Here is a 22228-nt window from a genome sequence, read left to right as displayed (position 1 = left end):
ATTCTACCTGTATACCCGTATAATAAATATGCCCCGTCTATATCAAAAGACCCTGTGTAAAGTTCTCCAATGCAGCCCGATACTGCTGACTATACTCTATGATAATCTGCTGCTGGTACCAGCTATGTCGCGCATTGTGGTCAGCCACAAGGTTATGCGCAAGCTCGTGACAGTACGTGCAGAACCAACTGTCCAGAGCTGTGAGCTTCCCTTCCTTAGTCTGGCATCCGTCGCTATGCAGGGCAATGAACCAAGCAAGGTTAAAGAACAGACTACCGTTCATGTTGAACGCCACCGTGTTAGACTTCTTGTCGAGGAAGATGTTTACCGCCGCAGGGTTGACGCTGAAGATTGATGTGAGGCCAAAGATGAGCGGTAGGAATTTTTGGAGGTGAGATTGCAGGTCGGTGAGCGGTGCAGTCTCGTCGCGGCCATAGTAGATGTCGACGTGACGGCCAGAGAAAGGCACCGAAAACGCTTTGTGCAGGTTTTCCCATTGTTCGCCGGTACAGTAACCTCCACGGTCGAGTTCCGTCGGGTCCTGGTGATGTTTGGTGTTGATGTTCTCCATACCAGTTGGCCGACATTCCTTGATAGCATTCTGAATGTTCGATTTCGTAGCTTGGATGTCGCGACTGATCTGAGGGCCGTCTGTACCCTTGGAGGAGGAGGAAGGTGCGCTAGGCGCGTTCTTGAAACCGAGCTTCTTCGCCCAGTTGTTGATGAGACCCTGCTCCTCTGGTTGACGGCCGTGATTGGCGATCTCCATGCCACCCTCTGGACTACCAAATGCACCGGGCATATGCTTGCCTTTCTCGGGGGTCTCGGGTGGAATGTTCTCTCGGTCCTCTGACTTTACATGACCAGACTTGGCTTGTTCGGCAACTCGCTGCTGTTCCTCTTCTTCGCGCTCTTGCTCGGCTTGCTTGGCGATACGCGCTTCGTGCTCTTTTTTTCGTAGGATACGCTCAACATTGATACCCTTTTGCTGGAGTCGGCGTAGAGGCTCAGTCAAGATGCGCTCTAGCGCGATCGCGTCGTTGCGCTTCGGCCGCGATACGAGTAGCCTTACCAGTTCGCTTGACACCTCGTAAAGATCGTATTTCGGCGTGATACTGAGCACGTACCCCGTACCACGCACCTTGATGATAACAGCCGATTTACGTGAGGATGTTGCGACATTGCGTTCGGCCAGTGAGTAACGAATAGAAATATCGGACACACATTGCACCGTCAAATTAGAACCCAGCCACTTGGCGTCATGTCTGATAGCTTTTGACGAAGCATCGCGTTCATACTCGTGAAGGAAGAGACGCACACGCTCCAGGATATCCCGTCGAAGATCTTGGGCAGGTGTCTGGTCGCGTGCTACTGTGCCGATGCGTTGATCAGTCTTGACCAGCTCCGAGACTTTCTGGACACCAAATCGAGCGTAGAACTCCTCGAGAAGCTCTTCCTGTGGGGCTGCGATGATGAAGTCGCGGAACCGGGTCATATAGTTGACGTTATCGATAATCACGATCTCACCAGCTTTATTGAGCGACCACTCGCGATGGACGTTGTCCTCATCAAGATCATCAATGTCGTCGTCGCCTGCATCAGCGACGTTCTTACTATCCTCTTTGATATCGCGGTAGCCAAGCAGCAACCTCGAGGCTACCAGTGCTTTGACCAGATCCTTGTCCTTCCAAAGATTTGTCGCATGCTCGGCCAGCTTTCTCAGCAGATCGAGATATTTCTCTTGTCCAATGGTGTTGAGGAAGCGGGCAGGGTTCTTGGCGAGGAGGTACGCCAGATCATGAGTAGTCGGCTCATGCTTTGCGCCAACCTTGAGAAGGAAGACTGTGGCTTCCGCGCCATAGTGAACGTAATCGAGGATGCCACGGTACTCTTGATCACGACCCACGAAAACATGCTCGGGGGGATCGTAGTGATGGATGCGCATCTCGGTCTTGCCAGTTTGATTCTTGGATCTATCTTCGAATCCGCTGCAAGCGGGGTCAAGGTAATACTTCCGAAAGATTGGTACAATGTTGGAAGTCGCGAGGTTCTGTATGAGCCCTTTGTGTTGATCCAACTCGGATCCGCGTGAAGCAAGATAGGCAAACTGCATTTCTGCATCAAGCTTAGTCTTGGGTGGTGTCTTCATCAGGTACTGAACACATGGACCTATGCTTGGATCGCGCTGTACCCCTAGCTTCTCCGCATGACTCCGAAGATCGCTTCTTAGAATGGGAAATCCTAGGCATGCTGCATGCTCATTGGTGTAGCACTGGAACGGACCAACCAACGCCGGGAAAGGAGCCTGTTCAGTCGGCAAAATCGGAAGGGTGAGGGCAGCGAACTTCTGATGCTCGACAGCGTAGTTGTTCTTGTAGTAGTTTGTTAACAGGTAGTCCATCGCACGCATGTACAGCTGGAGATCCTTGGCTTGACCGGCGCGATGGAGTATGTTTGCGACGGTGATGGAATCTGGGCACTGTCGAAGTCCAAGTCGCAGCAGCAACACACCTTCTCGTGTAGTGGGCTTGAATTCGAAAGGCAGCTTAATCTGAGTCAGGCCTAGAGCTACAATAGCCGGGTCGGGGGCATAAAGGTCTGAAGCTTTGAACTGCTCGCCAGCTTTTACTAGAGTACCTTCTCCCGGCAAGAACGCTGTCTGCTGTAGACGACTGAGATCCTTCGCAGGTATTTCATTTATGACCGACGCGAAATAGCGGATAAGGTCAACGTGATTCCAAGTCGGCTTTTCGGATTTCTCTGACTGCTGCGCATCGCGACTGCGCATTCGATCAAACACCATAGGAAGATCGATAGTCTTCCGAACACCGAGCGCCAATAGGAACTTCTCCTTCGAGCCTGCGAACGGTGTTACAGTTGGCAGATCGTCAAACAGCTTAACAGTAGGGAAGTACGACTCCGCCGGTCGCCGCATGCCCATCTTCGTCGGCAAGATCGTGTGTGGGGTCAAGATCTTGACAACCGTCTCCTTGGAATTTCCATCGAGTTGTTCCCAGCACTTGGATGTCAGTGTTAGCACAGAGAGAGCAAGATTCTCATCCTTGGTAAATTCGTCTAGCTGCGGGCGTGTTGTCATGTGTCGAAGCCAGCGAACCATTGACAATTCCACCCAGCCGAAGAGCTGCAGTTGTTTGATCGACATGCCTCTGGTGAAGGAGAAAGGAATAGTGTCTGGCGGAAGAGGTAGGTGTGCACCGATACGCGCTGGGTTAACGAACGTGCTAATGTCGCCCAAAGCGAGTATCCTGCCAGAATTCTTTTCTGGCTCAATGTCGATGTTAGCAACCGTGTTTTCGAACAAGCTACGAGAGCCGGGCACATCAATTTCGCCGCTTTCCAGCTTAGATCCACACCACTTAAGAAACTCGGAAAGTTCATCTTCGCTGAGTGCTCGTGATTCTAATCCTTGGCGGATGTCCTGCATGGTGAGCTCGGTGATAAAACCGCGATTGTGTAGATTGAGCATGAAGTCCACTGCTGCATTCGCGAGTTCTTGTGGGACCATGGGTACTTCTCCCAGGAAACTTAGAGTTTCTGCAGGCATACGCACACGCTTACTGGACATGACGCCCTTGGTCGAAAGGATGTCGATGGATCGTTCCTTCGAACAATTCCAGAACGCCTCGTCGATCTTATCTCCAAGGGATGTGGAAGGGTGCGATGATTTGGCCGTGTATTGTTTGAACACGTAAGCAGTCTTCGTGATCAAGGTCTCGATGGGTTCCTTGCCGAATTGGGTCTGCAAAGCTGCCAATTCTGCTGCGTAGGTGATGCGACAGGCCAGCCCTGCAACACGCAGGAGCTCAATATTCCAGGTGGAGATGTAGCGAGCGTTCATGTCGACATTCTCGCGCTCAACCGTCGGGATAAGAGATGGCGCAGAGATGTGCGCGAGGTAGCCAGTCGTCTGGGCAGTCGGAAATCCGATAAAGATTCGACCAGATTTTGTCGGAAGGACTTCTGCAAAGATCTTGTCGGCAAGCGCAGCTGAACTGCCAGAGCCCGTAGCCAGCGTGGCTGACGGATCTTGGTATGGACAAGTCAAAAGAGCGATTTTGGTCGTCTTCGGAGGTGACTTCTTAGTTGCGCGCTCAATCTCCGCAGCGAAGTTTCGTGAGACTTTAGTGGCTGCCACCACAGTGCATACTTGCAAGAAGATGGTGCCAGTCGAATCGCCTGCTATCTCTTCAATAGTATTGGTCTTCTCAGCCGCGGGTTTGATGTTCTTCGTGGGCGGCGGAGGAGGCGCAGATGCGAATTTTGAGAAGAAACTCCGTAATGAAGTACCTGCGTTGCGAACTTCTTGTTGTACGAGGTCGGCAGCTTTCTTTGGGGGTATCTGAGCAGTAGCAATGACGTTCATCCAGGCCGCATCGATTTGAGAGTGTTGTTGCGTGACATCAGTCACCCGCATCAAGCCGCCTTCGGTCTCAGTCTTCAGTCCGTTAGGCACACGGACCATTTCCGGGGGTGATATCTTCTTGGTGAACGACGCAACGACATAGTCGTCCACGTGAAGCTCGATACTTTGCAGACCAACGAATGTAAGACTCGTGGCCAGGAACTGACACAGTGTGGGCAAATTCGGAAGCTTTGATGGGTTGTAAGACGCAGATTCGACCTTTGCTTGCCGGTATTCCAGCATGAAAATGGTGTCTCTCGATTCATGTTCAGCCGGTACTGGGGCGGCTTTGGTTGAAAGCATATTACCCTTCCAGTAGAACGCCATAGTCCTGTCTCCTGAAACGACGAAGGGCTCATCGCAATCGGCGAACACGCTGTAGAATCCGACACCGAAAGCCCCAATCTTCGTTTCGTCCGGATTACCGTCCGCGATGCTTTTCAAACGACTCCAATCCGCGGGCGTGAATGGCTGACCATTGTTGCTAACAACGAGGCGCTTGAGGGTGTGATGTTGAATGATGTGCTTCAGTAGAATGGGGTCATCGGCGCCTTGAGGTGTAGGAACAGTAAGAGATGGGTCCGTCTCGAATTTGATGATGACTTGATCTGCTTTCGCATCTGCAGCATTTTGTATCAATTCTCGCAAGGTTGTATGCTCGCTGGAGTAACGCGCTAGAACTTTGTCTATCAGAGCCCGGGTGTTGACCGTGACCTCGCTGTCGAAGCCATCGGCCATCGTTTGGTTGCGCAGCCGCGCAAAATCTATCGCTGCCATTCTGAAGGTGCCTTCCGATGGCCAATGTGTTTGGAGATCTGAAGCTACAGTGGCGATTTGTTTGCTAGGACCTCGGAGTTGGGGGTATTGACAGCCCAGAATTGTGTCAAATAGGATTACGAGTCTTCCAAACGTAAAGGAGGTCTTCTAAATCTACCCCGCTAACGGTGCCGAGTGAAATACGTCCGGAATGCGGATGTGCTTGTAATGAGAATGTGCTCGTTGGACCAGGCGACCTGTAAGAACCGTGGGCGGCGGTGGCGAAGACAGGAGGACCAGCCAGACGCAGAATAACGTTTCGCAACAAAAGACAAACTCCGGATATGCTCACGCTATGCAAGACGTAGGAAACATATCAAAGAGGACAGTGCAGCCTGGTGGGAGGCGAAGGGGTGTGGGTGAGATGTCGTGTTTCGTGTGGCACTTGTTGTTGCAGGCGCTGACGCAGGGGCCAACACCGAAAGCGGCTTAGTGTTCTTTGTTCGGGCCACCGCCACGAGGCCGAAGCTTTGAGGATCGCCAACCGTTTCACCGTCCGAATATTCGACGCATCATGCAAGCACCCGCCAGCACATCGTCATCTTCTTGATCAAGCATATTGTTTTTGGCCACTAGGTCTTCAGCTTCCAGATGTTGCGATGGCAGTCGACCCTCTGTCCCCGATCGCGCCTGCGCGCATTAGGGCCTTGCTTCTCCCCGTGGGTCGCATCAAGCGTTCGCGCTTCATAGCCTTTGTCGACCTCTTGCAGCAGGAGTCGCTGGTTCGACTGGGCGATATCAGCCCTGATCCGCGACCTGACCGGAGTATGAGCCCTCATGTGCCAAACCAGCTCTGATGTTTGCTGATCTTGGCAACGATAGATATGTTCTCTCCGTTAGCATGGCCTGACGGAACTTTACTTTATGACTTATCGACTTCTATGCCATCAGCATCTCATCTATCACTGTCACCTTTCGAACAGTTCAGAGAGCCTCTACTGGTCATCGGAATCGGAGACGCGTCCGAATATGCCTGGCTGCAGCCATCACGTGGGACTGACGGAACCCCAAGCACGACATTTGAAGAACCCCCAGCCGGCGACGATGAAGCGAATGCTATTCAATTCGGTATCGACGATCTCAGAGAACAATTTCCTCGGGCGTATCTCCACAGCATCATGCTGTTTGATTCAGCAACTCCATCACGACATCCGCGCCTACCACAAGAGACACTCTTGATCCCACCAAGATCACAGCTTAAGACCACGACGATGAAGACTTTCATGTGCGATCTGACTGCAACCTTGCTAGCGGAGATGACCACTCTGGCAAAGTCCATACAGGCACTTCCTACTTTAGTTTCGCCCGCTTCTCAAAATGGCACAGCGGAGCTCACGCCAAGCTGGGCCGCATCTGACTCTACTTCGCAATTCTCGCGTCGCAACTCGCAAACACCAAGTGGGAGTAGACCGGAGTCACCAGTAGGAAATGCGCTGAAGGACGGTCACCGCGCGTCAATGCCTGTCTTGCCATCGAGTTCCGGAGGACCCCTGTCTACCGAAGACCCTAGGACCGCTTCATTGAGCGCACAAGGTACACGCACACCACCGACAACCTTCGACGAAATTTCCGGTATCAATGCTGCCAACACGCTTCACCAAACAAACAGCAATCCCGCCAGGCCTAGCTCCGCAACCAAGAACGCAGCGGACCGCGTGTCGATTACAGGGTTTGGTTCCGGCGGGGTCGGTGAAAGAGCTCGGAACAAGGGACGCGGTCGTATTGGAATCGTGATCGGTACCTTGTACATGTGCGCAGGCCAGTGGGTCGAGGCTGTACGAGAGCTCACAGAAGCCGCGACAAGAGCACGTGCTCTTAGTGACCATCTGTGGCACGCTAAAGCTCTCGAACACATTATGGTCTGTATGCTTCTCTTTGCATGGTCAGGCATGGACTTCCAGGTTAGTCCAACTCTTATATGATGTCAGTCTGATCGTCTTACTGACCATCAAGATACCCCCAATCTGCTATCCGACATCCGATAAGTCTGGAGGCAACAAATCACCCACTCATACACCGTCGAGTAGTGTCTCTGACGTTTCGACTCCCGCCAAACCTCACAAACATGATAACTCACTGGACGCTCTGAACTCCATGCTTCCAGACATGGTCAACATGATACTGAACCTATACACCCGTGCGGCCAATTTCGCTGGCGAATCTTTGCCGCCGCTCGCGTTTTCAGAATGTGTAATACGCTTTTCCAAGTTGCTGGCCGCCATCAACTTGTCCGGAGGCTTTCTAGATGATGATGCATTGCGCCAGCTTGTGCAGAATACGCCATACAAGCAAAAGCCACGCCTTTCGGTTCCGAGGCTTAGTGTACACCCTACGCGTAATGATATAGCCTCTATGCTATTCCGTGCATTACCTGGACCAGCCGAGAGCTCGGGCATGAATCCCACAGACCGCGTCGTAGTGCTTGCTGGTGTTGCCTCGATCTTATCGTCCTTGGGGCTACAACGCAAGAAAGCCATCGTCATGAAGGAGTTTATCACATCCTTGGTTCCTGGCTTGATCCAGGCCCGCAAGGTTGGTGCAGCAGAGATGGGAGTTCATCCAGCTGCTGGCCTTGCAGCTCTCAACATCGCAAGCGGCGGTAGCTCCGGGAGTGGCGCTCTCAATCTAGGCGAAGGCGAAGTCGAGAATGGGATAGAGGAATTCCTCGGCTTGCTAGGCCGGATATACGGGATACCCAATTCGAAAGGAAACATGCCCAATATTGGGATGCGCAGTCAGAGAGATGAGAACGCAGAAAGTGCATCGGACAGTATTGCTAGTCAACGCGTCGTTGACACCATACTGGCCATATCGTCATTGCGCTCTTTCGGAAGTTTGAGTCTCAAGCTAGAGATATTACGAACGTGCCTGAGTTTCTGCGAAGCATTACCAGACTTTAATGGCGTCCTCCATTTCACTGCTCTCTTGCTTCGGGTGGCGGGTCCCGGAACAGCACCGAGACCTAATAGCACCGACGTGTTCGTCTCTCTTCCCCGAGATGAGCAGATCCGACTCTACTCCAACATTTCGAGAACCGTCACTGCCGCTAAGAAGCTCGGACTACAACATGTAGAAACAGAATACTGGGATGACTTCCTCGTGCGCGGGTTGTTCATTCTCGAGGAAATGGAACCTCTCCGATTAACCCAAAGACAGGGGATCGAGTTGAAGTCGGACAGCCAAGGAAAAGACGGCCCTTTTCTTCACAATGCCTGGCTGAAGAAGCCGCAAACAAATGCTGCAAATACAGTCCTGGTTGCGAATGAGCACTATCGCTTCGTCATAGCCATGCAGAATCCATATGAGTTTGAGCTTGGCGTAGAGTCGTTGAAGATAGCTGCTGAAGGTGTTGAGTTTGTCGCGCTGGAGGAACACTTCCTACTGGGCCCTTATAGGACTCAGAAGTTCCAGATCACAGGGACTGCGCGGACATCAGGATCGTTGAAGATCATTGGATGCTACGTCAAGCTTATCGGCTGCAGAGAGCGGCTGTTCCCCATATTCCCAGAGCCATGGAAGCCGAAAAGAGAAGCTAAAATGAAGCGCATGGGCCTCAAGGCATGTTTAGGGGCACCGACATCCCGGCCATCCTCGGCAATCGCACCATCAATCGACAGTAGAGCAACTTCTCAGCCAAAGCCAGAGTCTTTGACATTTTCGGTAATCCCAGACCAGCCCGTCATTATCATTACCAATGTTTCGTTACCGCAGTCAGCCGTCATGGTGCTCGAAGGCGAAAGGAAGCGATTTACTGTTACCGTGAAGAATACTTCGACTGAAACAACTGTCGACTTCGTCCATATCTCCTTCCAGGATACGGCGACCACTGCGATACAAGCGGCGACTTCCAACAAAGACTTGCCTGCAGCCGAATTGCATGAGTTGGAGGTCCAGCTCGCCCATCATCCGTCCTTGCGCTGGTGCAAGGATGAGACCGAGGAATCACCGAGCATCAAGCCTGGCGCTGAAGCGCAGTTCACCATCGAGGTTATCGGTCGCACAAGACTTACGGATGCGACTATACAAATCGACTATGCCAACCTTGGAAAGCGGCGATCGGAAGTAGAGGAGCACTTCTTCACCCGTCAGGTCTCTGCGCCCATCTCGATCACCGTCAATGCGAGTGTGCAGCTCCAACGTCCGGACATAGTACCCTTATCCGGCGACATTGCCTGGTCCAGCGATGCATCGTCAACCTCGCGCACTCAATCAGATGACGAAGTCTCGCAATCGCGGTCATCTGGGAAAGCCGACGGTCATCTTCGGTCATTCATCAGTCAGAAGCGGAGTGATGATAGCGATGAAGAGTTCTGCATGCTTCTCTTAGATCTTAGGAACTCCTGGCCAAATCCGCTCTCGATATTGCTCCAAGCCCGGAAGCCCGTAGCTGATGGCAATTACACCAACGACTCATGGAACGAAGCGCATAGTGTGAACGAAGTCATACAGCCAGGGCATGTCAGCAGGGTCGTCATGATCCTTCCAAAGGTCTACCTGAAAGCACCACATGCGGCTGTACCATCGCTCAATCCCGCCAACCAACGCCAATTCGTCGTCAGCACGAGCAAGATCTCCCCTGAGACCGAGCGAGCGAGCCGAGAAGCCTTCTGGTATCGCGAAGAGCTACTCAAGATCGTGCGCGGAACCTGGACTGAGGATGGTAATGGACGTCATGGAGAGCTGGAATTGCGCAGCATCCGCTTCACGCCGCGCATGGTCGAAGCCATCAAGCTTGACGATCTCGCCATCAAGACAACCATCGCCTCCGACTACCCTGCACCGGGCGACGAAGAAATTGTGCGACAAGTCGGTCGCGCAAAGTTCGAGGTACCGATAGACGAGTTTCTCACCATGAAAACGTTCGTCCGCAACCGAAGCCCACGCCCCATCTCACCCATACTCAGACTACAGCCTCATGTTGCCGGTCTGCCTCATAACGTCGCTTTGGATCTAGACAAGCGCTTCTCGTGGACAGGTGTGCTGCAGCGCAAGTTGCCCGTCATACAGCCTGGAGAGACGGTAGAGTGTGAGCTTGGTATCGTTGCGTTGTGTGGTGGTACATACGAAGTCGGCGCAACGGTCGACGAAGCGGAGTTCATCAAGATGGCGGGTGGGAACGAGGATGAGAAGAAGAACAACGATCAAATGCTACTTCAGGGTGGCAATGTTCTGGGCGAGCCGAAGCTTCGGACTTGGTACATGACGGAGCCGTGTACTATCGTTGCGAAGAGATGAGGTGGGGAGGAGGTTAGACTAGATGGATGAGATAGATCTTATGATGCTTGTTTCATGTATCATTCTCAAATCAACGACAGTCCTGTGATCGCATGATGACGAGCAGCAAACTCTGAACAAAGTATATGGGACTGACACGCATAACCACGCCCAGGTAAAGCCATAACGCGACAAGATGCCCAATCTAAACAGTCTACCTACCGAGCTGGTCACGGCCATCGGCTCGTACCTCGGACCTAACGGCACATGCCTTCTCCGCCTCATCAACAAGGAACTTCACGAAAAGACATCCCATGACTTTTCTCTGTTCTTCAAGACCGTCAGGGTATCTCTGATACGCATCAGCATACAACGACTGAGCGATGTCGCGTGGGGCCACCTTGGAGACGCAATCGAGCACTTGATCATCGGCTCTGAAACGCTCGATCAATATCCGCTGACATCAACACCGCGTCCCAATGATTTCCGTCAATTGTTAGCCAATGAGCCCAAGACCAGTGACCTGCGCAGGTGGGTTCAAAACATCATCGACAATATACTGAAAAATGTGCATACAATTACCATAGAAGACCGTCCCGAGGATCCGGCCAGCGCTGTCTACCGTCGAAGCATGGGCCACGCCGAGATAACACGCAGGACCGGTGTGGATTTGCGCTGGAACGGGCCATATATCCGACATGTGCCTTATTACTCATACATTGAGAGTGTTTCAGATTATCCATACATACGGCACCACCGGCATGCGTCGGGACATCAACCTGATCGAACTTTCCCCGTGGTATCGCGGTCGTTGGTTTATTCGACTGTGTTCCAGATACTACGCTATCTACATACACGCAACAGGGTACTGAGTCTCCGAATCATGATGAGAAGTCACCGGGTGATCGAAAACCGTCCTAGCAATAGGATACTAAATCTCCTAATCATGATGAGAGGTCACCGGGTGATCGAAAACCATCCAAGCGATATTGCGAAGGCTTTCGATATCACAGACGATGTTGTTCTGGAGGTAGTGAGGTCCCATCTTAGACATATTGAGGTGGGTGAAGATGAAAGTACGTATCTTATCACGCCTCGAGTTGTAAAGTTTGTGCAGGAAATTCGCGATGTTGCGCTAAGTAGAGGTATTCCGTTGGTTGTACGGTCGGCCGATGGGCGGTTGGCTAAGCTTGCGGATGATTAAGGACGTAGTTATTATCTTGACGACTTGCGTTGTATGGTTCATTGAGGAGAATGATATTGCGCGAGCTATCCCTATTCGCAACAATTGGTTGTCTCAAGTTCCCAGGCCTCGGCGCCTGTATGCCGCTCAACTTCTTCTTGTTGGCCAGGCAACACCTGTTTTTGCGTCTCTGTTGGGCTATTACTTTCGTCAACGCTCTTTGGTTGGGATGAGTCTTGATTTGTTGCCGTGACTAATCGAGTGAGCTCTTCTAACTGAACATTGAACTCTGCTTGCTGCTTCAGAAGCTGTTGAAGTGTATTATTATTCCTGCTAGCAGCACTGTCATGTCATCAGTCAGGTAGCCTAGAAACATCATAGCCAACGATATACTTACGAGTTCGCCATGGTGATCTGATGGGACAGAAGTCGCGACCGCAGGTGTTCCCTCTGGCGTATCTTCTCAAAGACTCGGTCCCGCACCCGATACCAGCGCACGAGCTGCGGAGTTGAACCCAACCTCAGTGTAGCCTGGAGCGCAGATGCCAGATAGTTTGAGCGTTTTGATATGGATTTCGCCTCAATTTCATCGTGGATAGAACCAATTTCCATGCTCACCTCCTTAGCTTCTCTAAGCGCATCATTCCACGTCGTGGGCGTAACCCCAACAATTGGGCAATCTGGCAGTCGGGATAACATGCTCGAGGTGTCCAGACCGGCTGCGCGCTTGACGTAAACGCTGGTGACGATTTCGACAGAGTAGATAGAAACGATCAGTTTCTTCAGCCAGGCGGTGTCGCCATCATCGCTTTCCTTGATTACGAGCCGGCTTCTCAAACCTATCATCCTAAGGTCTTGGAGATTGGCCTCAACGGAAGAACGAACCGTCGCCATTTCCAAAAGGCCATTGCTCAGCGTTGTGTAGCGAATGTAGGCGGCTGCGAGGATGGCAGCGGCGAAGGTGAGAATGCCGGCGATGTTGGCGGCGATGGAAAGCGGGCTATCCTCCATCGGGAATGGCGTGAGGTGGTAGGTCGACAGAGTGCGGGGGCCTCGGGAGACTTAATCAGCTACCTTAGACTGCGATGAAAGAAGATGAAGGAGACGTTTGTAGTTGTCAAAGTGACATCGCACAGGTTATCAGTTGGCCCCTCCAATGGCGGCTGCATGGTGACATCCAATCCCTAGGTAGTTCCACCGCGTCTCGCTTGCACGCGTCAGCCTTGCAGCCCATGCCGCCCCCGTTCAACAAACGCGACTATCTTCATCATCATCATCGCTTCGCAAAAAGCTTGCATCAGACCACGTCATCTCACTGTTTTCGATTGTTACACTATCGCTTTTGAACGTCCGCCAACAGTCTTTCCATCACCCACACCCCATTTGCGAGATCGCGTAGCTCAAGCTACCGGGGAAGAGCGAGCAACAGCAGCACATCAGTCCTTCCTGATACTGTTTCGAAACAACGATTCAATCCTACATGATTCCATGTATTAGGCTTTTTATATACACCAAATCGTGGTGCAGGAGTAGAGAAGGTAAAGGACAAGGCAGCAGGCCTTTTACATCACCAACAAGCGAGTTATGCCACATAAGTAGTACCCTGGTACTCTTCGAAACGTCTCGCCGCGACATCGAGAGGCTGCATGTTATTTTGGAGGCGCATGGCGTCGCTACCACAGTTTTCGGCGCCCAAGCTCATGATATCTGTGCGACGTTGTTTGAGGACGCAGCAGGAGCGCGCATACCGGTCTTTGTGTGGTATTTTGAGGTGATAGTGCTGCACTAGTCATGAGAGCTATGTCGTATTGTTTGAGTAACTAGATACTTAAGAGCGAAGTGAGTGGAGCAATCAGAGAACCATGGCTCTCGGTCTCTACAGTTTCTCGTTGACGCCAGCCGCAAGTCATGTCATTGTGAGTTTTGTTTTTGGGTATCCGTTCTTGATAGGTGTTTTGGAGAAGGACGACTTTTCTCGCTCATGGCATTGAATGCTGCTGTCTTAAAATCAGTTCCTGATAGGTGTTTTGGTGGAGCACAACATCTCTCGCTCATGGCAGCGACGCCGATCGTTTTGGAAGAAGAGAGGACGAGCAGCCAAAGCACTCATGGCAGTGAACCGATGCACTTTTGGGAAAGAGCCAGAGAGGCCATTCGGCGACAGATGGGTTGTTTTGGAAAAGCCGACAAGAGTTGGGAAGATAGAATGGAGAAAACTATCAGCGAGGGAGGAGCTTTTATGCACGCAGCGCTCGCGCTAGTCGTAGGCGTAGTCGCTGCACGATTCCAAAATCGCGTCATGAGGCTTTTGTGAGATCGAAACGCGCCGGCCATTTCTTGCATGATTGGAATATTTCATTCCAGAAGACCAGAACTCGCCATGACACGTATCCATCCGGAATTTTGAGATTTGAGTAGAATGTAATTTTTAAAAGTCAAGCCGGCAAGTCAGAAGAACGTGTAAGCGTCGCCCACAGACAAGCGGAGTTATGGCATGGACAAAAGTGCGATTTTGGAAAAGAATGCGAAGAATTTTGGTGTAGAAGAGAAGAAGCAGAGAACTCGCGGAGGTTTTATACGCGTTCTAGCGTGCCGCTAAAGTTATGTTACTAAACACTAACTTTTTAGAATCTTAGAATTCTAACTTTTAAGCATTTTTCTTATACTAATTAATTTACTATAGTAGCTTCTAACTACTTTAACTATTTAAATATTTACACTTACGCGTAAATAGTTTAAAATAGCTAATATAGTAATACTTAAAAGTTTACTATATTTAGTATAACTTTTTTAAACTTAATAAAATAACTCTAAAAGTCTAGCTTATAGAAATTTATATACTTTTAATAAGAAATAATAGCGTAAACTTAATTATGCTATAACTTCTATTAGTAAGAGTACGCTATTAAAATACTAAGCTATTATAGATACTATTTACTAGTAAATTTAAGTAAACTAAAAGGCTATAAGAACTTACTATAATATTATTTAAAGCTTAGCTATAGCTATAAATAGCTATCTAGATTATTATACTAACTTTATTTAGCTTTTTATTACTATATTAGGAAAAATTTCTTAAGTTTTAGTTCTAGCGATTACCTAAGTTCTGCCTAGCAAAACTACTGTTATTCTACCTCTTCTACACTATTCTATATTAACTATAAGGTTCTAGCCTACTCTAAATTATAAGCCTTTACTCTAGCTTGTCTATTACGCGCCTATATTAGTTCTACTAGTTCTTACTTAAATACGCAAATTGCTAATATTCTACCTAGTAAAACTAGCGCTATTCTAACTATTCTAAACCTTCTATATTAACTATAAGGTCTTAGCCTACTCTAAATTGCGAGCCTTTACTCTAGCTTACCTATTACGCGCCTATATTAGTTCTAGTAGCACTTAACTAAACTTATAAATTGCTTACATTCTACCTAGCAAAACTATTATAGTTCTAGGTGTTCTACTGCTAAGTATAACGTTACTTCTGCCTTTTTAAAAATGCATATATTATTTTCTCTTTAATATATTATAAGACTTGTAGAGTTATATTTATATTTTAGTATAGTTACACTTCTTTATCTATGTAATTACGCTGTAGCTTTACGCAAGTATAATCTAACTATATAGCTCTATATACGCCTTTCTGTATATATTAGTAAGGCCTCTACTGCCTTCTACGTTAGTAAGTAGCTAGTTTTAGAATTTAGCCTCTACTATAAGTTCTCTACTAAAGCTAGTACTCTGCGTTATCTTTGCAGCTCTAAAACTAATAGCGTTCTTATTATATCTATTTATAAATAGGTTAATTACTGCGTTGTTATTAATATCTATATAGATCTTGTTATAGTCTATTAACTTATAGCGCAGCCTTGCAAGTAGTAGGTAACTAATCTAGTAGCTATTACTATCGCGCATAATAGAGTATATTCTTACATTTAGGCTCTGCTCTAGAAAGTAAACATTCTCTACTATAACCTATCTATTATTCTTTAAGTTAATATTAGTAAGTAGTTAGCTAGTAAGAGAGAGATCTATTGCGTTACTATAGGTAGTCTTTATATATATAGCTAACGTTATACTATTTATAAGCGCTAAAAGAGCTAGAGTTAGTATTACCTTAGACAAAGCAGAGAGGTTGCGCGCACGCCTAGTATAATAGAGAATAAGTATTATATTTAGGTTATATAGGTAGAAATAGTTAGTCTTAAAAGTAGTTAGTATTGTATTAAGTAAAATATAAAGGTTTATACCTAAATTAATGCCTAGCGCAAGCGTATTATATAGTAATATATACCTAACTTAAGCTATTAATAGTAGCTACTCTAGAGAGGTAGTTTTATAGCGTAGTTAATTATTAGTAAGTATTAGCAATACTAGCGCAATAATACTAGAGTAGAGGCAGCGTGTAATAAGTAAGGTAAATTTTAGCTAGAATAAGATCTAGTAATATTAGGCTAGTAGTGTTGCGTTGTTTGCGTTTGCGTTTATTGTTAGATTATATTTAGTTGTCTAGTAACGTTAGTGTTAAGGTAGCCTTTCTCTCTTTTACTAGAATAAGATACCTCTTCTTTATCTTACTCTATTATAAGAGTATCTATCGCTTACTCTACAGCATATAACACTCTTAGTAAGACTTTAGGTTTTACGCTAGTTAGCGCTTGCTTACTAATTCTATAGGCTAGGTTTTAGTAGTACCTACTCTACCTTTATACTCTTATTAATAATCTAATAAATCTACTTTACTCGCACGCTTATTGCGTAATAACTATTAGGTATTATAGTTATAGAGCTCTCTAAGAGAGACATGTAAGCCTAGTAGAAGACTACTTTCTATAGCTTCTATACAAGTTTGCTGCCTAGTGTTATTACTTTAATTACTAATTTCTTTTATAGTAAACTACTACGCTCTTACTACGTAGGCGGTCTTTTCTAACTAGTTCTAGGCTAATCTTATTACTCTTATTAAGCGTAGTTACAGCTAGAGCGTCTGCCTACTAATAGGTCTCTATAAGTTCTACGTTATAGATAAACCTAGCATCTACTTCTTATAGAATTAATAGCACTAGAACGTAGGTAAGATTTAGCTATAGCAATCTAACTATCTACTTTACTACTTCTTCTCTAATCTATATTGTAAATAGGTAAATCTTAGATAGAAGATAGGTAAGAAGCTAAAGTTTAGCGCTGTATTGCAGAGCTATAGAGGTTAATAGTCTATTTTTAAGTATTTTCTTAAAAGCACTATGTAGCTTAACTTAGTAATAGGTTAGAGTTACTCTCTCTATGTTAAGTACGCTTAGTAGAGTAATAATAAGAACTCTAACTACTTTATCTACTACTCTATTAGAGCGTAAGACTAGTGCTGTAGCTACTATACTTATAGCACTAGTTATAATAGTTTTCTAAGGCCTAGTAAGTTAAAGAATAAGTTGTATTTAAGAGTAAATCTAAACAATTTAGCGCTAGGCTCTCTGCCTTTCTTAACTTACGCAACTTTGCATTATCTATTAGCTAGCGTTACTTTATCTTCTACGTCTTTAGCGTTCTCTTCTCTTTAGCTCTAGTAGTAGTTATTATTCTTATTATCTCTATTTCCTCTATTTAAACGCAGCAGAGCTAGTACAACTCTTAAGAGTTTATCTTTATTATTATTACTATTCTAAGTTCTACGTCTATCTTTCTCTGCGTTACTAGAGCGCTACTGCGCGCATTAGCCTACTATATTTAACTTTAGAGTAGGTAATATAGAAAGGTTAATATTAAGAAGTATAGAGGCTATAATTTTAACACTTTCTATGTTGTTAAATTGCGCATTTAGTAGTAAAGAAGACCTAACTATTTAGCGCCTCTATAAGTATAAAGAAGAGAGCTTAAGAGAGACGTTTAGAATCTAGTAAATAGATTCTTGCCTTATAGACTTTGCTAAAGTTAGGTCTTAAATATAGCTATAGCTTAGATAGTAGAAGAGAGAGAGCTTGCTGCAGCGCTAGGCTAGTATATTACTTATAGTAGCATTCTACCTTATCTAATAAGATTTTCTAGTTAATTCTACTTCTATATAAGAAGAAATAGCTGTTCTAGATCTCTAGAGTAGGTAGGTAGCTTATAGCCTATTATAAGAGCTTGCCTTTATTCTCTATAGAGTATCTATGTACGCTAACGTTGTTACCTCTACGTAAGGCTTCTCTATCTCTCTAATAAGTAAGATAGATTTAGGCTTCTATAGAAGTAACTATAACAGCGTTAATAAGTTCTATATAGAGAATAGCGTAAGCTCTTCTTTACTATATAGGTATTCTACTCTTTCTGCTAACTATAAGTATTATCTACCTCTAGCACTATACTAACGTTATAGAGATCTTAGGCGTAGCGCTATATATAATAATTAAGCGTGTAATAAGGCCTACTTTATACCTACTAGTTTACTCTCTCTTCTCTCTCTGCGCTAGTATAATAAACACTTCTACGCTTATACTATAACGCTCTAAAGCACTATAAACCTAGAAATACGCTCTACTACTAATTAGAGTTAGAAAGTAGAGATACTAATTTAAGGTAGCCCTTACTTACTACATTATTACCTATTAACTACTACCTTATTCTACTACTATAATAAGAAGAGACAAAACACTAATATTATATATCTAGACTTAGATAAAGAGCTTAATATCTAGTTAGACTTCTAGTTTAAGTACTCTAGAACGCTAAGCTTAACGTTGTAATCTCTACGTTTCTTGTTAACTAGCTAGTTTTATATGTCTAATTATATACTTTCTTATAAGTCTACCTCTTATGCGTTAGTATAGTCTTCTTAGCGTAATCTAATAGTTTTATATAAGTTAAGCCTCTACGTGTCTATTATTCTAAGAACAGCGTACTAGCTAGATAAGTAAAGTAGTAAAGAGAACTTTAGTGCTATATAGCGCAACTAGAGGCGCGCTTAGGTAATAGTAGCTTTATAGTAGGCGCAGCTAATAATAAAATAATATTAGTAGGCTTACAGATCTATATATAAAGGTATTAGTAGTAGTATATTTCTATCTAAAAGTTCTGTAGTAGTCTACTTAAGCCTTCTAGTAGTGCACCTTTTTCTTTCTACTTATAGCTAGCATTTGTAGTTTACTAGTATAAAAGTATAGGTATATTGCCTACTACTTAGCTAATATAAAGTATACTAGACTTGCCTTTGCCTATATGTAAGACCTTTATAGTAGTAAACTAAATAAAATTAACTTTATTTTGCAAGTTAGAGAAAGACTTTAGGCTCTAGTTATAGTAGTAATTAGAGTATCTTAAGAGAGGCTAAGGTGTATATACCTTACTACCTACTTAGCGTGCGCTACGCTACTAAACAACTTTATAGTATTAGCTTTAATAGCTATAGATAAGTAGTATATATCTACCTATTTTTTTTATCTATAAGCTAGCGTTGCGCGTATACGTACTAGAGATAGAAGACAGCTTTTACTTTAGATTTTTATTCTCTATATATCTCTATAATTAAGTCTATTATTTTAGTCTAAGTTCTTCTAATTAATTCTATTACTACTTTCTATTAGCTTATTACTTCTATACTTTAACATTTCTATTACTTACCTTAGGCAGAGGCCTAATAGGTCTAACTATGCGCTCTAGTAACTATAGTCTAGTCTTTTTGCGTAGTTAACTTAGTCTAATACTTATATACTATAGAAGAGGTAAGTAGCTAACGTAGCTTAAGAGTAAGTTACGCGTAATATTAGATATCTATTTATACTTAGTAGTGTCTGCGCTTCTAATATTAATATAGTAGGTCTAGAGAGCCTTAAGTTATTACTACGCGCGTAGTTTATTAGCTATAGTTATAATATATATAGAGTTTAGTTAGTTATTAGAAGATATATAAATAGAGTAGTATTAGGCTTAGTAGGTAAAAGTTAAGTAAGTTATAACTATAGTAGTAGGTATATTAACGTTAGCTAGTGTACGTTTAGCTGCCTACGCCTAGGCACTTAGCTAGTCTCTAGCAGCGCGACTTGCGCTAATAATATAATTAGTAACTATTAGACTAGTCTTACTATAGTAAACTACTATATTCTAGTCTACTTTAACTTTACTATGCTTATAGTTATATATATCTTTGTATAAAGTTATATTTTATACTATAAGTATAAACTTTAGTATTTAGATTAGCTCTTTTTTCTTACTTATCTACATATTATGTCTCTATATTCTTAGGCGCTACCTAGAGCGTATACAATATATCTACTTATTACAACCTATATAGAATATTTATAAGGTTACTCTTAGAGATGTTAATAAAATGCTTATTCTAGACGCCTATATAGTTAATATTAAAGCGCCTAATTACTCTCTTTCTATTATTCTAGTTAGCTAAGCGCTTACTATTAGCAGCGCGTAAGTAGACATAGTAGATAAGGTTCTTATTTAATATTAAGGCTATAGTAACTATATATTATAGTTTTGTAGTTACGTTCTTATTATACTTTCTTACGCTACTAATAACTACGCATGCGTTAGAGCGCTCTATAGTAGTATAGTATTACTTTACCTTATTTACTAGTTAGTGCAACTCTATAGTATATAGGTAAGTTAATAAGGCAGAGGCTAACGCTAGTGTCTATTAGTAACTACGCTCGCTAGAGTAGAATAGAGTAGACTTTAGCTTAGAAGCGTTGTTGTTCTTATTATTAAATAGTAAAATAGGCTAGTTAGTAGTTCTATTCTCTATTAGTGTAGATATTACTAGAGTGCTTACTAGCGCTAGAGCTAGCTTAGACAAAGTTAGAGGCACACTACGCTAGAATAACTCTAACCTTTTTAGAGATAGGTTGTACTTATCGCTAGTAGATAGGCTGCTCTAGTATAGGCAGCTAGTATAAAGTACTAGTTATAACTTTCTATTATTATTCTAGTAGCTACTCTCTAACGCGCTTATAGAGTTAGTAGTTATTAGAGGTGTAAAGCGTTGCAGCGTAGATAGAGCTTATATAGTAGATATTAGTATAGTTAAGAGCGCTGCTATAGTCTATAGTGCTGCTAGTAGTATTTATATTCTAACCTAGTTGCTAATACGCTAAGTAGAGTTCTAACTAGTCTTGCCTCTCTAATTAATTTTAGTAATAGCGTTACTTAAGATTTAAGGTTATAATTCTTTAAGTTTAGAGATAAGAGAGTTTAATCTATTAAGAGTAGTTTATAGTAGAGGTAGTATTACTTATATATCTACTATAAGTCTATTAGAGTATAGGCTAAGAGTAGTAGTTTAAACTATGCAGCGAAGGTAGTTAAAGTTAGTAATAGTAATGTTGTAGAGGTTAACTCTAAGATTATTAAAGATATCTAGGTTCTTAACGCTCTTAATATAACTTACGCTAAGTCTTACTATACTAGTTAATTACCTACGTTGCAGAGCTGTTATTTTACAGAGAGTAGAGTAGTTAAGACTAGAATTTTAAAGGTAGGCGAGTTAGATAGCTTATCTACTATCTTGCTTATTCTTACTATAAGATCTAATTTATTCTACTTACCTTTACTATAAGTTTAAATCTCTAATAGTAAGTTGTTTTTACTATAGAATTAACGCACTTATAGTACTATTTATATAGGCTAAGGTCTGCTTACGCGCTTTACTTAATATTACTACAAATCTTACTAACTACGTAGACGTCTACTACTCTTATTATAATAAAGTAGAGAGCGTTAGACCTAGAAATTACGTTATAGAGTAATATTACTAGAGTAAGAGTGTAAAGGTAAATAGTTTACATTAGTAGAAAGAAATTTAGCTTATTATTTAATTTGTGTAATTAGCACTAGTATAGAAAAGTAGTTAGGTTACTTAGTAGTCTCTTATTAGTAGTAGCTTAGTTAGTCTAGTTATTTTCTATGTTAGCTATTAACCTAGTCTTTAGTATCTAGCACTGCTATAAAAAACTTAATCTTCTCTAGTAGCTTTACAGTGTCTATAGTAAGTTAATTAGTCTATAGTATTAGCACTATCTATCTTGCGTTTGTACTAGGTTTAGAGAGAATCTCTAGTTTATAGTATTATTGCGCTGCTAGAAAGTAGATAATATTACTAGTTTTCGCCTCTATACTGTACTCTATCTTAGGTAAAAGTAGGCGTTTAGGTATTTTAAGAATAATAATAATAAAGTAATAGTAGGCTGTTATAGTTAGTATGTGTGTTTTAGTATAGCAGCGTGCGCTTACTATAGTTACCTAAGTTATAGTAGAAGCTAGTTCTACTATTTATTACTACTAATACTATAAGTATACTTTCTAAGCTATCTATACAGTACGTTAAGGTTTGCGTATAGTTAGAGTTAGCTGCGTACTATGCCTTATACTTATCTACGCTCTTTAATTTATTAACCTAAGACTATATAGTCTTAGCTATATTATAATGTTCTACGCGTATCTTATTATACACCTTCTTATCTAATAATCTAAGTTACCTAGTAGCTTTACTTAGCACTGCGTTAAGGTAGTTAAAGAGCTTATAGGTTGTAGTAATAATAATAGATTTCTTATTTTAGAGAGTAGTAGAGGTAAAGGTAGTAAGTAAGTACTTTTGCTATATCTCTAAC

General features: G+C 44.0%; 3 protein-coding genes across 3 annotated transcripts; 1 reads left to right on the top strand and 2 right to left on the bottom strand.

Moving 5' to 3' along the window:
* Positions 1 to 37: 37 nt before the first annotated feature.
* On the bottom strand, positions 38 to 5161 carry J4E87_007012 (uncharacterized protein; the record flags this gene model as incomplete). Its single annotated transcript, XM_049378611.1, has 1 exon — positions 38 to 5161. One exon carries the CDS (start codon positions 5159 to 5161, stop codon positions 38 to 40), a length of 5124 nt encoding a protein of 1707 aa, XP_049231632.1.
* A 677-nt stretch (positions 5162 to 5838) lies between these two features.
* On the top strand, positions 5839 to 10474 carry J4E87_007011 (uncharacterized protein; the record flags this gene model as incomplete). The annotated part of the gene is made up of 3 exons (XM_049378610.1): positions 5839 to 6004; positions 6062 to 7140; positions 7193 to 10474. 3 exons carry the CDS (start codon positions 5839 to 5841, stop codon positions 10472 to 10474), a joined length of 4527 nt encoding a protein of 1508 aa, XP_049231631.1.
* A 1254-nt stretch (positions 10475 to 11728) lies between these two features.
* J4E87_007010 (uncharacterized protein) lies at positions 11729 to 12647 on the bottom strand (the record flags this gene model as incomplete). Its single annotated transcript, XM_049378609.1, has 2 exons — positions 11729 to 11978; positions 12034 to 12647. The coding sequence occupies 2 exons, from the start codon at positions 12645 to 12647 to the stop codon at positions 11729 to 11731; spliced, it is 864 nt and encodes a 287-aa protein (XP_049231630.1).
* Positions 12648 to 22228: the final 9581 nt, after the last annotated feature.

The sequence above is a fragment of the Alternaria ethzedia genome (genome assembly GCF_023757985.1).
Source record: "Alternaria ethzedia strain BMP 0044 chromosome Unknown scaffold_18, whole genome shotgun sequence".
Lineage (NCBI taxonomy): Eukaryota > Fungi > Ascomycota > Dothideomycetes > Pleosporales > Pleosporaceae > Alternaria > Alternaria ethzedia.
The sequence above is the reverse complement of the archived record's forward strand: the minus strand, read 5'-3'. Positions and strand labels throughout refer to the sequence as shown.